This window comes from Parasteatoda tepidariorum, chromosome 3 (genome assembly GCF_982258835.1).
Source record: "Parasteatoda tepidariorum strain Cologne lab strain chromosome 3, Ptep-v5.0, whole genome shotgun sequence".
In the NCBI taxonomy this organism is placed as follows: domain Eukaryota; kingdom Metazoa; phylum Arthropoda; class Arachnida; order Araneae; family Theridiidae; genus Parasteatoda; species Parasteatoda tepidariorum.
In genome coordinates this window covers 63405272-63420334 of record NC_141757.1, presented here as the reverse complement: position 1 = coordinate 63420334, position 15063 = coordinate 63405272, and the positions used below count along the sequence as shown (strand labels likewise).

Sequence of the window (15063 nt, the reverse complement as noted above, 5' to 3'; positions counted from 1 at the left end):
ATTTTAAAGGTCTATGTCAAATACAGGAATTCTTACATTAACAGTTATGCAAATCTGGTTTTCTGATAGTGATCAGTCTTCCTTACATTTTAAGATATATATTGTAGTAATTATTCTGCTTACTCTAATTCATTGTATTTCTTTTAACATATTTTCAATGTTACATTTATTTATGAACATACTGAATTTTTTCTTTCTATAAACATGTTAATTTTTTTTAAAAAAAACATCAAGGAAAAAAAATACAGCTTTTGTTTATCCTAAAGAAATTTTATTTTATTACGTTATTACAAGCAAACCTTGTATACAGTACCACAAATATTATTTAAGTACAAACACAGAATTCTTACATCAAAACAATGAATTCCATGAAATAAAGTTAAAAACCTGAATATAATTCATACTCAGTAAAAATATATGCATTTTTAATCTTATTCGTTTCAATGAAAAAATAATTCATTTAAAACACATGATTATATTAATTTAAACAAGTGTTTTACCAATAAACAATTAAAAGGTTTATTTAATCAAACTTGATTGAAATATTTGATTTAATGTTTGAATAAATCATTAGAATTTGAAATTAAAAATCTAAAATTATACTATTTCTTACTGAAATAAATACTTTAGAACTTATGGTGATTCATTTCAAGATAATTTAGTTTTATTGAAGATAAAAAAAATTATGATTGCATAAATATTTAAAAAAATCTTCACAATGCAAGATTTCCCATAGGATCCCAGGCAGGTAAAACTTTAGGCTCCATTTTCATAATTTCTTGAACTTCTTCTGGCACATATTTCTTGTCAACTACAATTTCAAAGCCAAACTCCTCAAACCACTCAGAAGTCATCATTAGATAACCTGCAAATAGCATACATAAAATGTTTACCACAAAAAAAAAAATTTATAATTACTAAAGACCTCACAATATTGAAAAAAATTTTAGTACCTTTTTCACCTCTATCTTCACCCCAAGAATTTTCAACTCTCCATTTAGTAGGTTCTCCATTTGACTAAAAAAAAAAAAAATTTTTTTTAAGATTATTAATAAGGAACACTGTAACTATAAAAAGTCATTTTTTAAAAATTAAATTCAAGAATTTCTTTTAATTTTATGTATTAATGGAATAAACATTGTTTCCAGGAGGCTAATATACACCTGTGCTACATTTAAAAAAATATAGAACTGCATTATACACTTGTTACTTTCAGTTCCCCATAGATATCAAAAAATAAACGTTGCACCTATTTTGGGTGTTCGACCAAACTTTGCATTTTGTTTTGCTGCACAAAAACTATAACACTTAAAAACTTGAAATTACAAAAATATGAAGAAAAATGAGCAGATTTCTTATTACGATGAAATAAAAAAAAAAAAAGAATTATTTATGAATTACTTATGAATTAAACTTGTAAGAAAAGCCATTTGAATTTATCTACTGACCACCAAAATACAAAACTAAAGAGTGGAAAATTGGATGTACTCATCAATCTAATGTGAGCCCCCTCCCCTAAAAATTCCAATTTGTTCAAAAGTTAATGCAATTTTAAGTCCTTTTTTTACAATATGTTTTTTTTTATTTTTGTTTAAACAATGAAATCCATTAGTGTGGGAAAAAATATGTATCTCTCTCAAGATCTTTATTTTATAAGCTTGCACTTGAGTTAATGTCAAAAATAACAAAAAATAAATAAAATATTTAAAAAAAATAAGAGAAAAAGAGATAATATATTGCCAAATGTAAATTTTAACACTCAAATTGAAATTTAGACTCAAGAGATAAAAACTCTTTCCAGTATAAACTGGCATATGGTATAAGGTTATTGTTACATATATTGCCTCTTCTTTTTAGTCCGGCAAGAAATATTAAGCGTGACTGACTTCTTTACTAAGCAATTATTTTTTAAAAAGTAACAAGCGCTCCAAAGTTGCATGTAGAACTTTTTGTACCGGCAGTGAGTGGTCTTGAATATACGTGGATAAAATAAGCTCAATAAGCAGTGAATTTGAGATTTATTAGGGAATATTAATCAAATTGTTACGAAATAATGCAGGTTAGCGACAGATAACAACCAGGAAGCAAAAGAAAATGTAAATTCTTATTAACTAAAAAGGGATAATATACTTTTATTTTATAACGGCGTTGAAAAGTCGCCGACCCAAATTTGAATTTACAACTACCAATGTTCAACTCTGTAATCTTGTAATTTATATTAACAAAATATATGAAAACAAATATATTTACGTCTAAAGAAACAGCAGTGAAGGTCATGGCATGATTCATAATGGTATCGCCATAGATTAGTCTTTCAGCCTTGGACATTGTTTTATGTAAGTCTACACCAAATGACAAATTATAATCATGACTGAAAAAGAGAAAAATCAAAAGATTTAAGATGATCTAACACACAATATTTATAATGATAACAGAACTTAGGAATTTTCAATTATAGTCAGTTTGCATAGATTTAAAAATTACTTAAGTAATAAAAATTTAATATGAACTAATTATAACAGGAAAACATTTTAAGGTTTTTTGGTTTGAGTTCAAAAAGTTTTAGACACATGAAACAGATAGTAAATAGAAGTATAATTGGAAATTGCATCACAATTTTTCAAAAGTTTTTTTATCAAATGATAACCACATTACCTATCTTTGAAATATCAACTATCAGCCTTAAGAATATTGTGTTGCAATGTGGCTAGTCATGATGTGAGTGTTCAGTTTTAATTCTCTTTCTTTTATATAATTACTTACTATCTACAGTGCAATACATCTAAGAAATATTAAACTAAAATCACGAACTCTGGATGAAACAAATTTACATTGTCAAATATGCTGCAAGAATTGTTATTTTTAACCTTAATCATTTTCCTGTTACAAATTTTTGAAAAGCGTCAGTCTAATTTTAGAACACCCAGTAAAAGTTTTGAGCTCTCATCAGTCAAATAACTTATCAAAAATCACAGCAAATATTTTTCACATATATGTCATATATCGTATAACTAATAAGAGAAAGTTGTAATGCAAGTTTCAAATTTACTATTACTGAAATAAAAAAGTATTAAATAGAAGGAGAAAAAATGCACTCACATTCTAAGATCTTGGATACCTAATTTCAAGTTATATACTTTTCCAAAGTCACAACCAAACCAAACAGGCTGTATAAAAAGAAAAATGCGTTATAGAATTCTAAATAGGCTAAGATTTTTAAAAAAATAATTAATAAATAAAAGGTTAAATTCATATTTTTTTAAGAAAAATTGAATGTCATAAAAGAAAAATGAAACTATACATAAAATTAAACTCAGTGGCACAACAGCACCTTGAGGGCCAAGGCCTACTGTGCCCATCTTAGTTTTCTTGGGCTCCGAGATGCAGGAGCAGATGTTCCGGTTGGGTGGTCAACCAAAATCGAAACCCCCAGCGTTTAGTCCCAAGGCATGCTTGGTACTCATTTTATCAACCCACTGAAGGGATGAAAGGAAAAAGTCAACCTTGCCTGGACCCAGTACCTGTGGTACAAGAGTGCGAAACGCTATCACTCAGCCGCCGGGCGTCAAAACTAATATAAGACTTATAAAAATGATTTATTTTTCTTAATATAAAAAAGTAGCAATTTGTATTGATTTATGTTTATTTAATAAATATTTTTCAGAATCGAGTTACAAGAAAAAATTAATTTCTTATCTTAGCACAGTATAATATTTTAAAATCCTATCAATTTTAAATCTTTTGACCTTCATTAACATGAACATATGTTCAACATGAATTCCTTCAAACTATTTTTTGATTTTATGTCAAAGAATTTCCATTAATAAGATTTATAATGAAACTATATATATGTGTGTATGTGCATTTGCTCATTTTTGAAGGCAAGAAGTCCAATGAATTTTAATCCAAGCCCGAGAGACATAAAATTACACAGAGCCTAAGACATATGTCAGATATAAACCAAATTTTACTGTATCGCCAGTCAATTTTTGATCTCTAAACAAGAAAAATAGTCACCAAAACCTTTCTATCACAATTAATTAATGAATTTTATGATGAGTCGGAGCCCACATAAACCTGAAACCTTTTTTCCGTACACAAGACAGATTCATCTCTAATATATACAAATACACATATACGCATAGATATAAACATATACATATCTTAGAAGTTATTTTGTTGCTAAAAACATTTTACGCTTTTAACATCAATATGTTTGCATGCCTTTTTGTAGATAGAGTAACTGGAGCTTTAGTTAATTATCGGGTCAGAGTCCTTGATGGATAGTCAAGAGTTATATATACCTCAAAAGTGTTATATCATCACAAAATATTAAAAGATTTTTATTATTTATTCAATTAGCTTGTAAGTAAGCAATATACCTTAAAGAATAATTCAATAGATCCTTTTAAGCTATAAACGCATTCTATTATAGGCATAAAAGGTATATACTTTTGAAGATAAAATCTAAAATCAATATTGAAAAGCATACAAATATTAAAGTTTATTGATTTCTCTGCAATCGAACAGGTCTTGAGGGTCTATCCACCAGCCCTTTTATTTGTCAAATTTCTTTACTTCACTTAAATATGAATTTGCAATCATTAAAGTGCACACCTTTTTTTGTCTTCATATTTCATAATTATTCTAAAAATATAAGGATTGATTCTAAAAATATAACTCGAGGGCAATCTTTATAGAAAAAACTTAATATGACAATTAAATCACTACAAAAATAAGATCTAATTACATTTATATATCTATTTATAGATTGATTTCAACTTGAATAATACAGAATACAAAAGATAAATAAATTTTTAAACAAATGCACACATTAAGAGCAACAATGACTAATATTTACCTCATTGTTTTGGATAGACTTAGCAGCATAGCCTAAAATTTCCTTAATTTTTTTGTTCACATAAACAGTCTTCAGACCTCCAACCATATTTCCCAAACAATCTACTGTATATGTTCTATCGTATGGGTTTTGTGGTCTGGGATCATTAACAAAGCAAATCTAAAAATATACAATAAGTAAATTGCATCGATAAGTATCCAAGTATTATTAAAGAAGCAATTTATGTTAAAAAATAGCACTTTTTAAAATAAGTGAAGAGCCTAGTGGAAGGTCTCAAGTATTATATTAGAGCAAATTTCTGGCCTTAAATATTGACACATTATAATACATATTAATTAAAATTTTTCACTTATTTTAATATGTCTCTTGTGCATTTATATAAAACATAAAATGAGCTGTAAAAAAATTTAAAATATTCAAAATAGATATTATTATAATGTATTGGGTAAGTAATTTTTTTAATGAAATGGATACAGTTGTTTTCATTGAAACCAAAACTGCAGTGTCGGGAAAGTTTTATACTGAAGTTTTTATCTAATTGAATTTGCTTTTATACTTGAACTTTACAATAAGACTATTGGTAAAGCTTTTTCATATAAATGCCAGGCAGAAAAGAATCTTATATTAAGGAACTTTATTTATAAATGCAGGGTTATTAAAATTAAGTCTGAGTAGTAATCAAAACTTTGCGAGTTCAGTAATGCTCAACTACTTGCTCAAATATACATAAATGTTTAGCATTAGTAAATTTTATGCTAAATGGCTGACTAATCCAGCTATTGATAGAATCAGGACTGGGAAAATAATTGCTAAAACTACCTTTTGGAGGCACATTAAAAAAAATTCAATTTTAAAAAAACCTGCTACATTGAAAGTTTCTATTAAAATAGTTGAGTAATTGAAATCTGACTATTTATTGCTTTGTGTTTCAATGCAGTGCAATAGTAATAACAAAGAATAAGAGAAAAATAGCATTATTTTATTCATATGTTTTTCTATGCTTGCAGTTGAATAAAAATAATTGAATTTCTACTAATTATGTTTCAGTTACAGCAAATACAAAAATTTTTTGACCATGTATGATTGATATGAGTTATTTAAATAAAAGAATGAAGTTAAGGAAAATGTAGAAATTGTTAACTCTAGCAATGATTATGTAAACCTACATCGGCTCGCTAACTACATTTTAAGAACACCTATTTGAAAGAATTTTAATAAATAACCTTTAAAGCCTTCTTGTACAATGAAATAGGATTTTCAATAAAAAAACTTTTGTATTTGCATTGCGACTGAGTAAATTTGCTGGTTTTAAAATAAAAATATGATTCATTTGATGGATTTATAAAAAATAAAAAAATAACTATCTGAAGGTTCAAGTCTTTATAATGAATTGCTCTGTAAATAGAAAATAAATTAGCTTAGTTTAAGATCAAATAAGTAATGAATAAAATATAAGAATATCCCTAAGGCTTTCATATAGTCAACAATAAGAAAAAATCGAACTAAAGTCTTGAATAGCTCAAAAATATCTTGTCGTTTCCCTCAAGTTTAGATTACAAAGAGCAAATTGAATAAAACAAACAATTCCCAAAATTTGGAACTTATAATAATAATTTAAGAGTAACTATGTATTATATAAATAGATGTAAAAACTTACTTTGTCTTCAACATTACAATATGGCTTGACATAGGTTTCATAGAATTGAAGAGGAGTGATCGGCCCAATAACATTGTAAGCTTTACTTTTGTTGTAATATTCCCAAGTAAATGTCTCAGGTGGAGATCCTAGACAAATTACTATAACTTTGTAGAGCTGCAAAAAAAAAATAATAATTTTTTAAATAGCCTTTTAACAATATAAGCAGCTTCATATGTAATACTATTAAATATAAACAATTATTAAGCCAGTTCAGTTTAGGATAAACACTCATTCTCCCTACTGATCTTTATAGAGGTTACTAAATTTCCATTTCGGAACAATCCGATCTGTTGAAATAAAAGCTCGTTAAACTCTTTTCCTCATCTATTGTTTTCAGCATTTAATGCCTAGAGGTGTGGCTAACTACTAAATCATACCAATTCCAAATTAATAGAATATATATACATATATATATATATATATATATATATATATATATATATATATATATATATATATATATATATATATATATATATATACAGCACTTCCAAACATTTCCATTAAAATTACAGACTATTTTTATTTATTTCACAGACAAGTCTATAAGTTTTATAAATGCTATTGCCCACAAAACATTTATGAAATTATTTATTTTGTTAGTTCTAAAAATAAAATTAGAGTAAAAATGATAAATTTTTACACAGTTTGAAACATTCACAGCATGCATGAAACTACAAATAATCTCAAAAAATATACTATTTTAAAATAATTCTGACTAAGCTCAATTAGAAAAAATTCAAACACATATTACTTTTCTTAAATAAATTAGGCATTCTATTTTTTATTTAAGTATTTAACTATTTGTTTTAAAATTAATTTCTTTCATTGCTCAAAATATATTTTTGAAAATCTTATAAAAAATGTAGTAACTAAGAAAAGGGTTTTATATCCTATACATGAGACATATTGTTACCTAAATCTCAGTAACCTAATAGTGGAACAGAATATTTAAAAACTACCAAACATAAAACAAAAGTTATCACTTTTTAACTTGTGGATAAAATTACAGACTAATCTAATTTTTCTGTAAGGCTATATTAGCTTTACAAGAATCATACAGACTGCTTACATATTTCAAATAGGTGAAATAGAAATTATTTAACTTTATTATCATTCAAAAATACTAATGATAAATCAAATTAACTAGTCTTATTAACTTATAAAAATTATTCAGCAAACAAAATATTAAAATACAATAGGATATCAATTATGTGAAGCTAAATATTACATAAATGGTAATATAAATCTTTCAATCAAACCACTTATTTGCATAAATGAACTATTTTTTAGGAAATAAAAAGGGAATTATTTAGTTTTACTGATTATTTAGCCGGCCAAATAGTTCAGTATAACTGAATAAATAAACTTTTTTTACTAAAAGGATCTAAATATAAATAGCATTATAGAACATTTGCTATTACATAATGCAACTTAAGAAAATTATTAAATTTCTATCACAGCTTATGACACAAAAATTTTATAATGTACTGTATAATGCAAACTATTATAGAAATTTTACACATAACCCAATTTACATTTAATTAAATACTCCACAGTTTTACAATATAAATTTGAATATTTAAAGTAATAGGATTAATAAATTTAAATAAAGAAAAAGCAAAACAGAAATGTTAATGAATCCAAAATATTACATATACTTAAAGAAAATGGCAATAAACGTAAATCAATGAAATGATTTAAGTACTCAAAAAAATTTTTGAATGACTAAGAACCTAAACAATATAATTAAGCCTATAAATACATACTGCTTCCATGCAAGATAAAATCTTCTTATCAATTTCTTCATCACTAGCTTTTTTTTCATACAGCAAGGTTAGGTCTCGAGCATATTCTCTAAGCTGTAATGAGATTTTTTTTAAGTTTACAGTCAAATAATGCATATAAACTTTTCAATTATCTTACTTAATATATAAGAAAAATACATAAATAGAATATTAAAACTCAATACACTTAATACAAAAAAAAATATATTGATATTATAATATTCAATAGGTAAATAATATATAATGTAATATTATATTTAGGTATGACAACACAATTTCAAAAAAAAAAGCTGAAAAAAATTTGGAATTAAACATTTATGATACTTTATGTTACACAGGAAATATTTTTATGTTATACACTTCCTTGAGAATCAAAGATACAGAAAACAAAACTTAACTTATTATGGAATTTTAACTGTTTTGAAATAAATTTATTACTAGGGGGCTCCGCCCCCTGCTCGCTACTCTCGTCAACCCCCAGAACTGCTTCGCAGTTCCATTGCATATTGCTTCGCAATCAAATAAAAACATTTTAACAAATTTAAATTTTAAAATAAAAATGCCAGATATTGAAATCAATTACTTAATGAAATTTATACACTTCTCTGCCCCCTTCACAATTTGATTATCTTAACATTTGACATTAGCTTGTTCACGCATTCTGTGTTCAACTGCTGTATCTACATCATAAAAGTAATTCTGAGCGTACTTTGGCTGACAACCTTCACTTGGTATAAGTGAACCAACACGATGGTAAAATGTGTCATGGATTTTAAAATGATACATTCCACCTGTTACACTTTCATCTAAGTGTGTCTCAGAACTTATCATGACAAACGCAGAATTATAGGAGCGAATATTGTCCAAATAATTTTGGGATCGTTTCTTTGCAGTATGGTCTAAAGATGTTACACCAGTAATCAAATTCTCAAAATATTGTGAATGCGACAATAAAGGAAGATCAACCTTGCCTTTCTGACAGCAAATACCATATTCATTGCTACTTCCTGTCTTCTCTAACATAAAATGCTTAGCATGACAAAAGTTACAAATAAAAGTCATAGATCCAATAGTAAAGGGGTCACAATCGTCATGAACAGTCAATGCAGATTTGTAAAAATCTCGAATTTGTAGAGGTGGCGATTCCCTTCGGCGAGACATGCTTTCCCATTTAGAATTCCGCATTCATTTCTCTGACGTCTGCCAAAGATATTTCGACGCCTGATAGCAGGCATTTTATTTAGGCAGCAGGCACTAAATAAATAAAAATAGAACTAAATAACTAAGATATCGTTTTAAATCTCAAATCAAAATAATTGTTAATAGAAAGTTTGTTTTGGTTTGAATATTCGGACGTTTGTTTTGGTTTGAATATCCGCACGATGCCATTGCCATTCTATTGTAACGAAACAAAAAATTTATCATGAAACTAAAAATTTATCAAAGGAACTAAAAATTTATCAAAGGAACTAAACATATTGAATTCTTTTTTTAAGAAATTCAGTTCCGTTTTTTTTTTATCCACTCTTATTTTTGTTTATCAAATTCAGAAATGCTTTAAATCAAACGATGCTTACGGAAACAATGCTTATGCGATCCACCCGAAAAATGATTTGCTGAATTCTCATTGGTTGAAACTAAATTATTAATTTTATTAATTAATTAAAGGAAATTTTCATAATTTAAGACCTTATTGCACATCTACATAACAATACCTTTAAAACGACACCTTATTTGTTTAATTCTGTTGCGTAGTTTGGGAGTTTTTAGCGAGACAAAATATTGCTAGCCTATTAATATATAGATATGTGCTGATAATACTTAACATAATCCATAATAATGTGCAAAATCAATTTTCATTTATTTTCTGATAAATTCTACATTTTACTCATTTCCTATAGCATAGCATTTTTGGCTCATATTTCAGCTTAGTTTTTAAAATTATTTAATTCATGACAATTTCTCCAGTAAAACCATGTGGTTTTATGAATTGGATTTTCGTTATTGCCACAAGTTCTCACAAGGCTTAAGCTAATTTTTTTCTTTTTTTGTTTGGAACATTTCAAATTACTCATTTGATGAATCATTTTTTGATGCTCTTGATTTGCAACAATTTTATAATCCATAAGGTTTTGCCAATCGAATTTTTATCAATTATTGCTTAGAATGATAGCAATTTTGATAAAATCTTGATTTCTTTTCTGATATAACACTTTTACAATCTAAGAATTTTAGAAAATGTTACTGAATTATCACTTTATGATGCGTTCAAGTTATAATCATTTCATCTCAAGTCCAGTGGTGAATAGAACATGTAATCGCAAAACTCTAGATTTAATTTCCATAATTTTTTTTATCATATTATAGGGGTAATGGAATAATTATCAAACAGAAATTGGCAACCTGGTAAAAGTCACTAAGGATTCCCATCCCTGTACATTTAAATAAAAATATAATTATGTATGAACCTAACAAAAGTATTTATAGGATTACCTTTTTAAAAAATTATAAGATAAATATGTACAATTAGGCAGAAAAGAAACACATAAAATAACATTACATATGTAAATGAATGAATGAAATTAAAAAGCGTGGAATTTTATTAAAAAAATTTATTAGAAAATGCTCCTTCAATTTCAAGAAGACTCAATAATCCACTAAAATTTATGATTATGTGCAATACTTCTTTAAACTGAGTCCCTTTTCTCAATTCAATATTTTGACAATTATGTGATCATTAATTGTTCTTTTAAAATAAAATACTAAAAAGAAAAATCAAACTTTTTTAAAACAACAAATTTCAACCATGTAAATACTTTTAAGCATAAACATTACCTGAAATTGCTGGAGTCTGTGTACTTTTTAAATAAAATACAAAAAAAAAAGTGGCAGAGTCAGAATTTTGAATAATACAAAAGATTTTGAATAATTTGCCCAAGAAACTGAACAATAAGGAACAATTATGCAAAGACGCTATAATTATGAGTAAATAAATTTTGCCTGAATAAATTTCTTTGAAACTCAAGTAAGTCGAAATGGCGTACCTTAGTTTTCAAAATACCATTCAAACGAGCAGAAGTCTCACAACAAAATGTCTCTGGAAAGCATTTCTTGGGTATAACACCATACTTTGAAATGAGGTTAACAACCATATGCCATTGGCCACCATCAGCTATTGGATCGGCTAAAATAAAGGACATTAATCTACCATCAATTGGCTCTCCTCTCTTCAGAATTTCCACAATGGTGTGCAATGTGAAATTGCATCTTTCAATCTAAAATAAATAAAAAAATATTTATTTCTTATGTCTAAAACACATATTATTAAATTAAAAATCCCAAAGTTTTACCCTTAATTTTGAATAAAGACATAGTTCATATTCAATCTTTTTATTTGACTATATCAAAGGAATACTTATACTTTATGTTATGTGATTTTTATTTCCTTAAACATGCTTAAATGATGTAAAATTAAAATAAAATAAAAACACAAATCTGTATTCTTAACCTTTATTTCTCAACTTTGTAAAAAACAAATATTAAATGCAAAAATCAATGAAATATTTTTTTAACAAGAATTTTCTAAAAGTAAAAAAAAAAGTTTTCAAGCAAAAAAAAATAAATTTTAAACTTAATTTTAAAAAATATGGTTACCTACCTTATCACATAGAAATATATAGCTATGACTAAACTCAAAATCTTCTAATTGGTGTTCTTTAACAAAAGGAGCTCTTAACACATTAAGAGTTGCAAACTGCCAACATCTCCCTGAACTTTTCTGATTAGTAATAGGTTTTGTATCATCAATCTGAAACACAATATTAAATCAAATTTCAATTTATTTCCATTAAAATGAATAACCTAGAAACTAAAGATAATATAAGAAATTTAATAAATAATACCAAAGAAATGTAACTTTCTAAATTATGTAGTTAAACACAGTTAATTTTATAAAATTAGACATTAATTACAAATATTTTTATAAGTTCATAAATTTTTTTACTTTCCTAAGTGAGAGCTGTCTAACCACAAGAATGAAAAAAATAGTTGTAAACTAACTAGTTATTTGAGAAAGAACATTAATATTATGATTTATTTTCTGTAAAAATCTGTAATAAAGAAACACTTAACGAATTTTAACATTTTTAGGTTTTATACTTTTTAACCAATTTTTTTTCCTTTTCAATTAGCTTTGAAATTGAAAGCTAATTTAAAATTCTTTGAGTATTTCAATATTTGCCTTCAGGGATAGATATCCTGTATAAAATACTAACTTAAGGAAGATGAATAGATAATGATTGATATAGTTAAAATGAAACCTTACTTTGTGAGTAAATACATGAGCAGATGTTTCTACAATTTTCCGTTGAACAGCTAGCTCCAAAGGATCATTTTTAAAACATGCATTTTGTACCACAATATTTTTTGGATCTGCTTCAAAATTCTTTTGAAATTTATTCAAAATTTCAGATGTAATAGCTAGGAGAAAGGAATACATAATATAACTTCTAAAAATTCTGTTTCTTAAAACAACATTAGAATATTAACAAAGAAATGTTTTAAATAGCAAAATAATATGAATAATTAAAACTACACACTTTTATAAAGTTCATGAACTATTTAGTCTTAGGTATCTTGTAAAAAAAAAATATGTACATTTCTAAATATGTAATTGATTTTAAAAATTATGTTCTTATTAATAATATATGTTTAGATTTATAATTTTAAAAACATTCTCTGATTTATATCGGTTCAATAATTTAATTCTGAGAAATATGCATACTCTACATTGTTATAAAAATAGAAATATACATTAAGATTGATGAGACACACGCAAAGCTATACAAATTTAAAATTAGGTCTGTATAGAAATTACATTTCTTAAAATATACAAATTAAATATTTAATCAATTTAAAAATGTTTAATGCTTAATATTCATTTGATTATTCAATACAGGATCATAAAACTAAAAAAACATTGAAAATTAAATATTAAAAAAAGAACTTGATTTTCACACATTTCATTAATTTTTTTTTACAACCTGCAATTTACGCTTTTCATTATCATTGTGGAGTTAAGAATATACAGAAGTAGCTCTGCAAACTTAGAATTTTAGGACGATACTCAATTTGTTTTTTTACCTGAAATAAGCAATAAATTATTTAGTCTTTTATTTCTAGTTATAAAATGAAAAAGATATCTAAAAGTTCTAAACTTGCTAAAAACAAAACACTCTACTTTTTTTAAGAATTCGGTATTTTTTAAATATTCAAGACTTTCCCAATAATTATAAATTTTCTATTAATTAAATAGAGCGCAAAGAATTTTTATTTATTTTTTAACAGATTTCCAAGAGATGAAGATTTTCTTATTGGTACCTGTGACAAAATAAGTGTCACAATTTAGTGACTATCAATTGTAGGGCATACAGAATTTTAAAAAATAAATACCTACTAATAATAACATTACAAACAGGAAATAATTCAAAAGATATAACATAAAGCCATATTCTGACAAACCACTGTGCTTATCCGTTTAAATTTTTAATAACTTAGAGACGTTTCTAAGTCCTGGTGATTGTAGTTGTCTTAACGGGTACCAATATGGAAATATCAAGTAGTGAATATTAAGGGTGTTTTTTGAAAACTCTGTTGTCACACAAAATGCAGCCTTTTTGCGAATAATTTAATATTTGCATAACTGTTGTGAGTTTCTAACAAAACATGACTCTTCAATCATGGTTAGCCTATTTAAAGCTAGTACACTCTATACTTATTCTGAAAATGGCATAAGCAAATATAGAGAAAAGCCGCAGTTTTATGAAAATGAAAAGCATTTGAGTTTTAATTTTTAAATACTTAAAAATTTAACCCAATGCTTCATTATCTGGGCTGATAAAAATTTGCAATCTGAGAATAGGGCAGCGATTTTGTCATTTTTCTTCTAGGCAGAAAAATATCACAAAATTGGCAAGTTTTAAAAAAGTTTAATAACTTTTAAAGTATGTAAGTTCTAAACCTACACAATTCTTTACAGTAAGATAGTATATATAGCTTAAAATTATAGCTTTGCTTCTAGCATAAGGTACTGAAACTGCAACTTTTTTATTCTCCTTGGGGGGGAAAGCTTCAAAAAACCATGTCAGGAGGTCACATTCACCACCCATTATAAAGCACCTGCATACTAACTATTGAAATAATACCAAAAATTACTTTAAAAAGTTCATATAAGAGCAACAAACAGTCAATAAATTCGAAAACTTAATTAACAATTAGTAAATTTAAAAAAAATTGAGAGAATAAATACAGTTAGGAATATTTACATGAACTGCAACGTTTCCATATCAACGGATTAATTCTCAAAAAGTTAGTTTTCAATATATATCTGAACTTCAAGCACTTGACAGGATATCCTAACATTGTAACCACAGTTCTTGAAACTAAATACTATTCTGAAGAATAAATTGGTTTAAACTTAAGTTACTCAAAAAATTTGTTTACATTAGATCTCCTTGACAACCTATTTGAAGAAATAACAAACAAAAATATTTGAAACAAAACAATAATAAGTAAACAAAATAATAAAAAAAAATTAGATCACATTTCTAATTGCTACTGATATAAATTTTTAATAGTAAAATGCAACGAAATTCAAAACTTGTAACACAGAAAAATTCATTTTTCATAAAAAATTCACTTGAAAGTAATAAAGCTGT

General features: G+C 26.1%; 1 protein-coding gene across 2 annotated transcripts in view; it reads right to left on the bottom strand.

Annotated features, from left to right (window-relative positions):
* Positions 1-249: 249 nt before the first annotated feature.
* Positions 250-15063, bottom strand: part of LOC107446795 (bleomycin hydrolase) — a 15356-nt gene continuing 542 nt past the window's right edge. Inside the window, exons 2-12 of one of the 2 annotated variants that reach the window (XM_016061564.5) lie at positions 14671-14867; positions 12672-12826; positions 12006-12155; positions 11392-11622; positions 8330-8422; positions 6519-6674; positions 4862-5020; positions 3100-3167; positions 2251-2371; positions 954-1017; positions 250-865 (exon numbers count right to left, since the gene is read on the bottom strand). In XM_016061564.5, coding sequence (XP_015917050.1) covers positions 714-865; positions 954-1017; positions 2251-2371; positions 3100-3167; positions 4862-5020; positions 6519-6674; positions 8330-8422; positions 11392-11622; positions 12006-12155; positions 12672-12826; positions 14671-14767 — 1446 coding nt within the window. In that variant the 5' untranslated portion in view covers positions 14768-14867 and the 3' untranslated portion in view covers positions 250-713. The remainder of the gene's footprint in view (positions 866-953; positions 1018-2250; positions 2372-3099; positions 3168-4861; positions 5021-6518; positions 6675-8329; positions 8423-11391; positions 11623-12005; positions 12156-12671; positions 12827-14670; positions 14868-15063) is intronic. The other variant, XM_016061571.5, reaches the window with a different exon arrangement.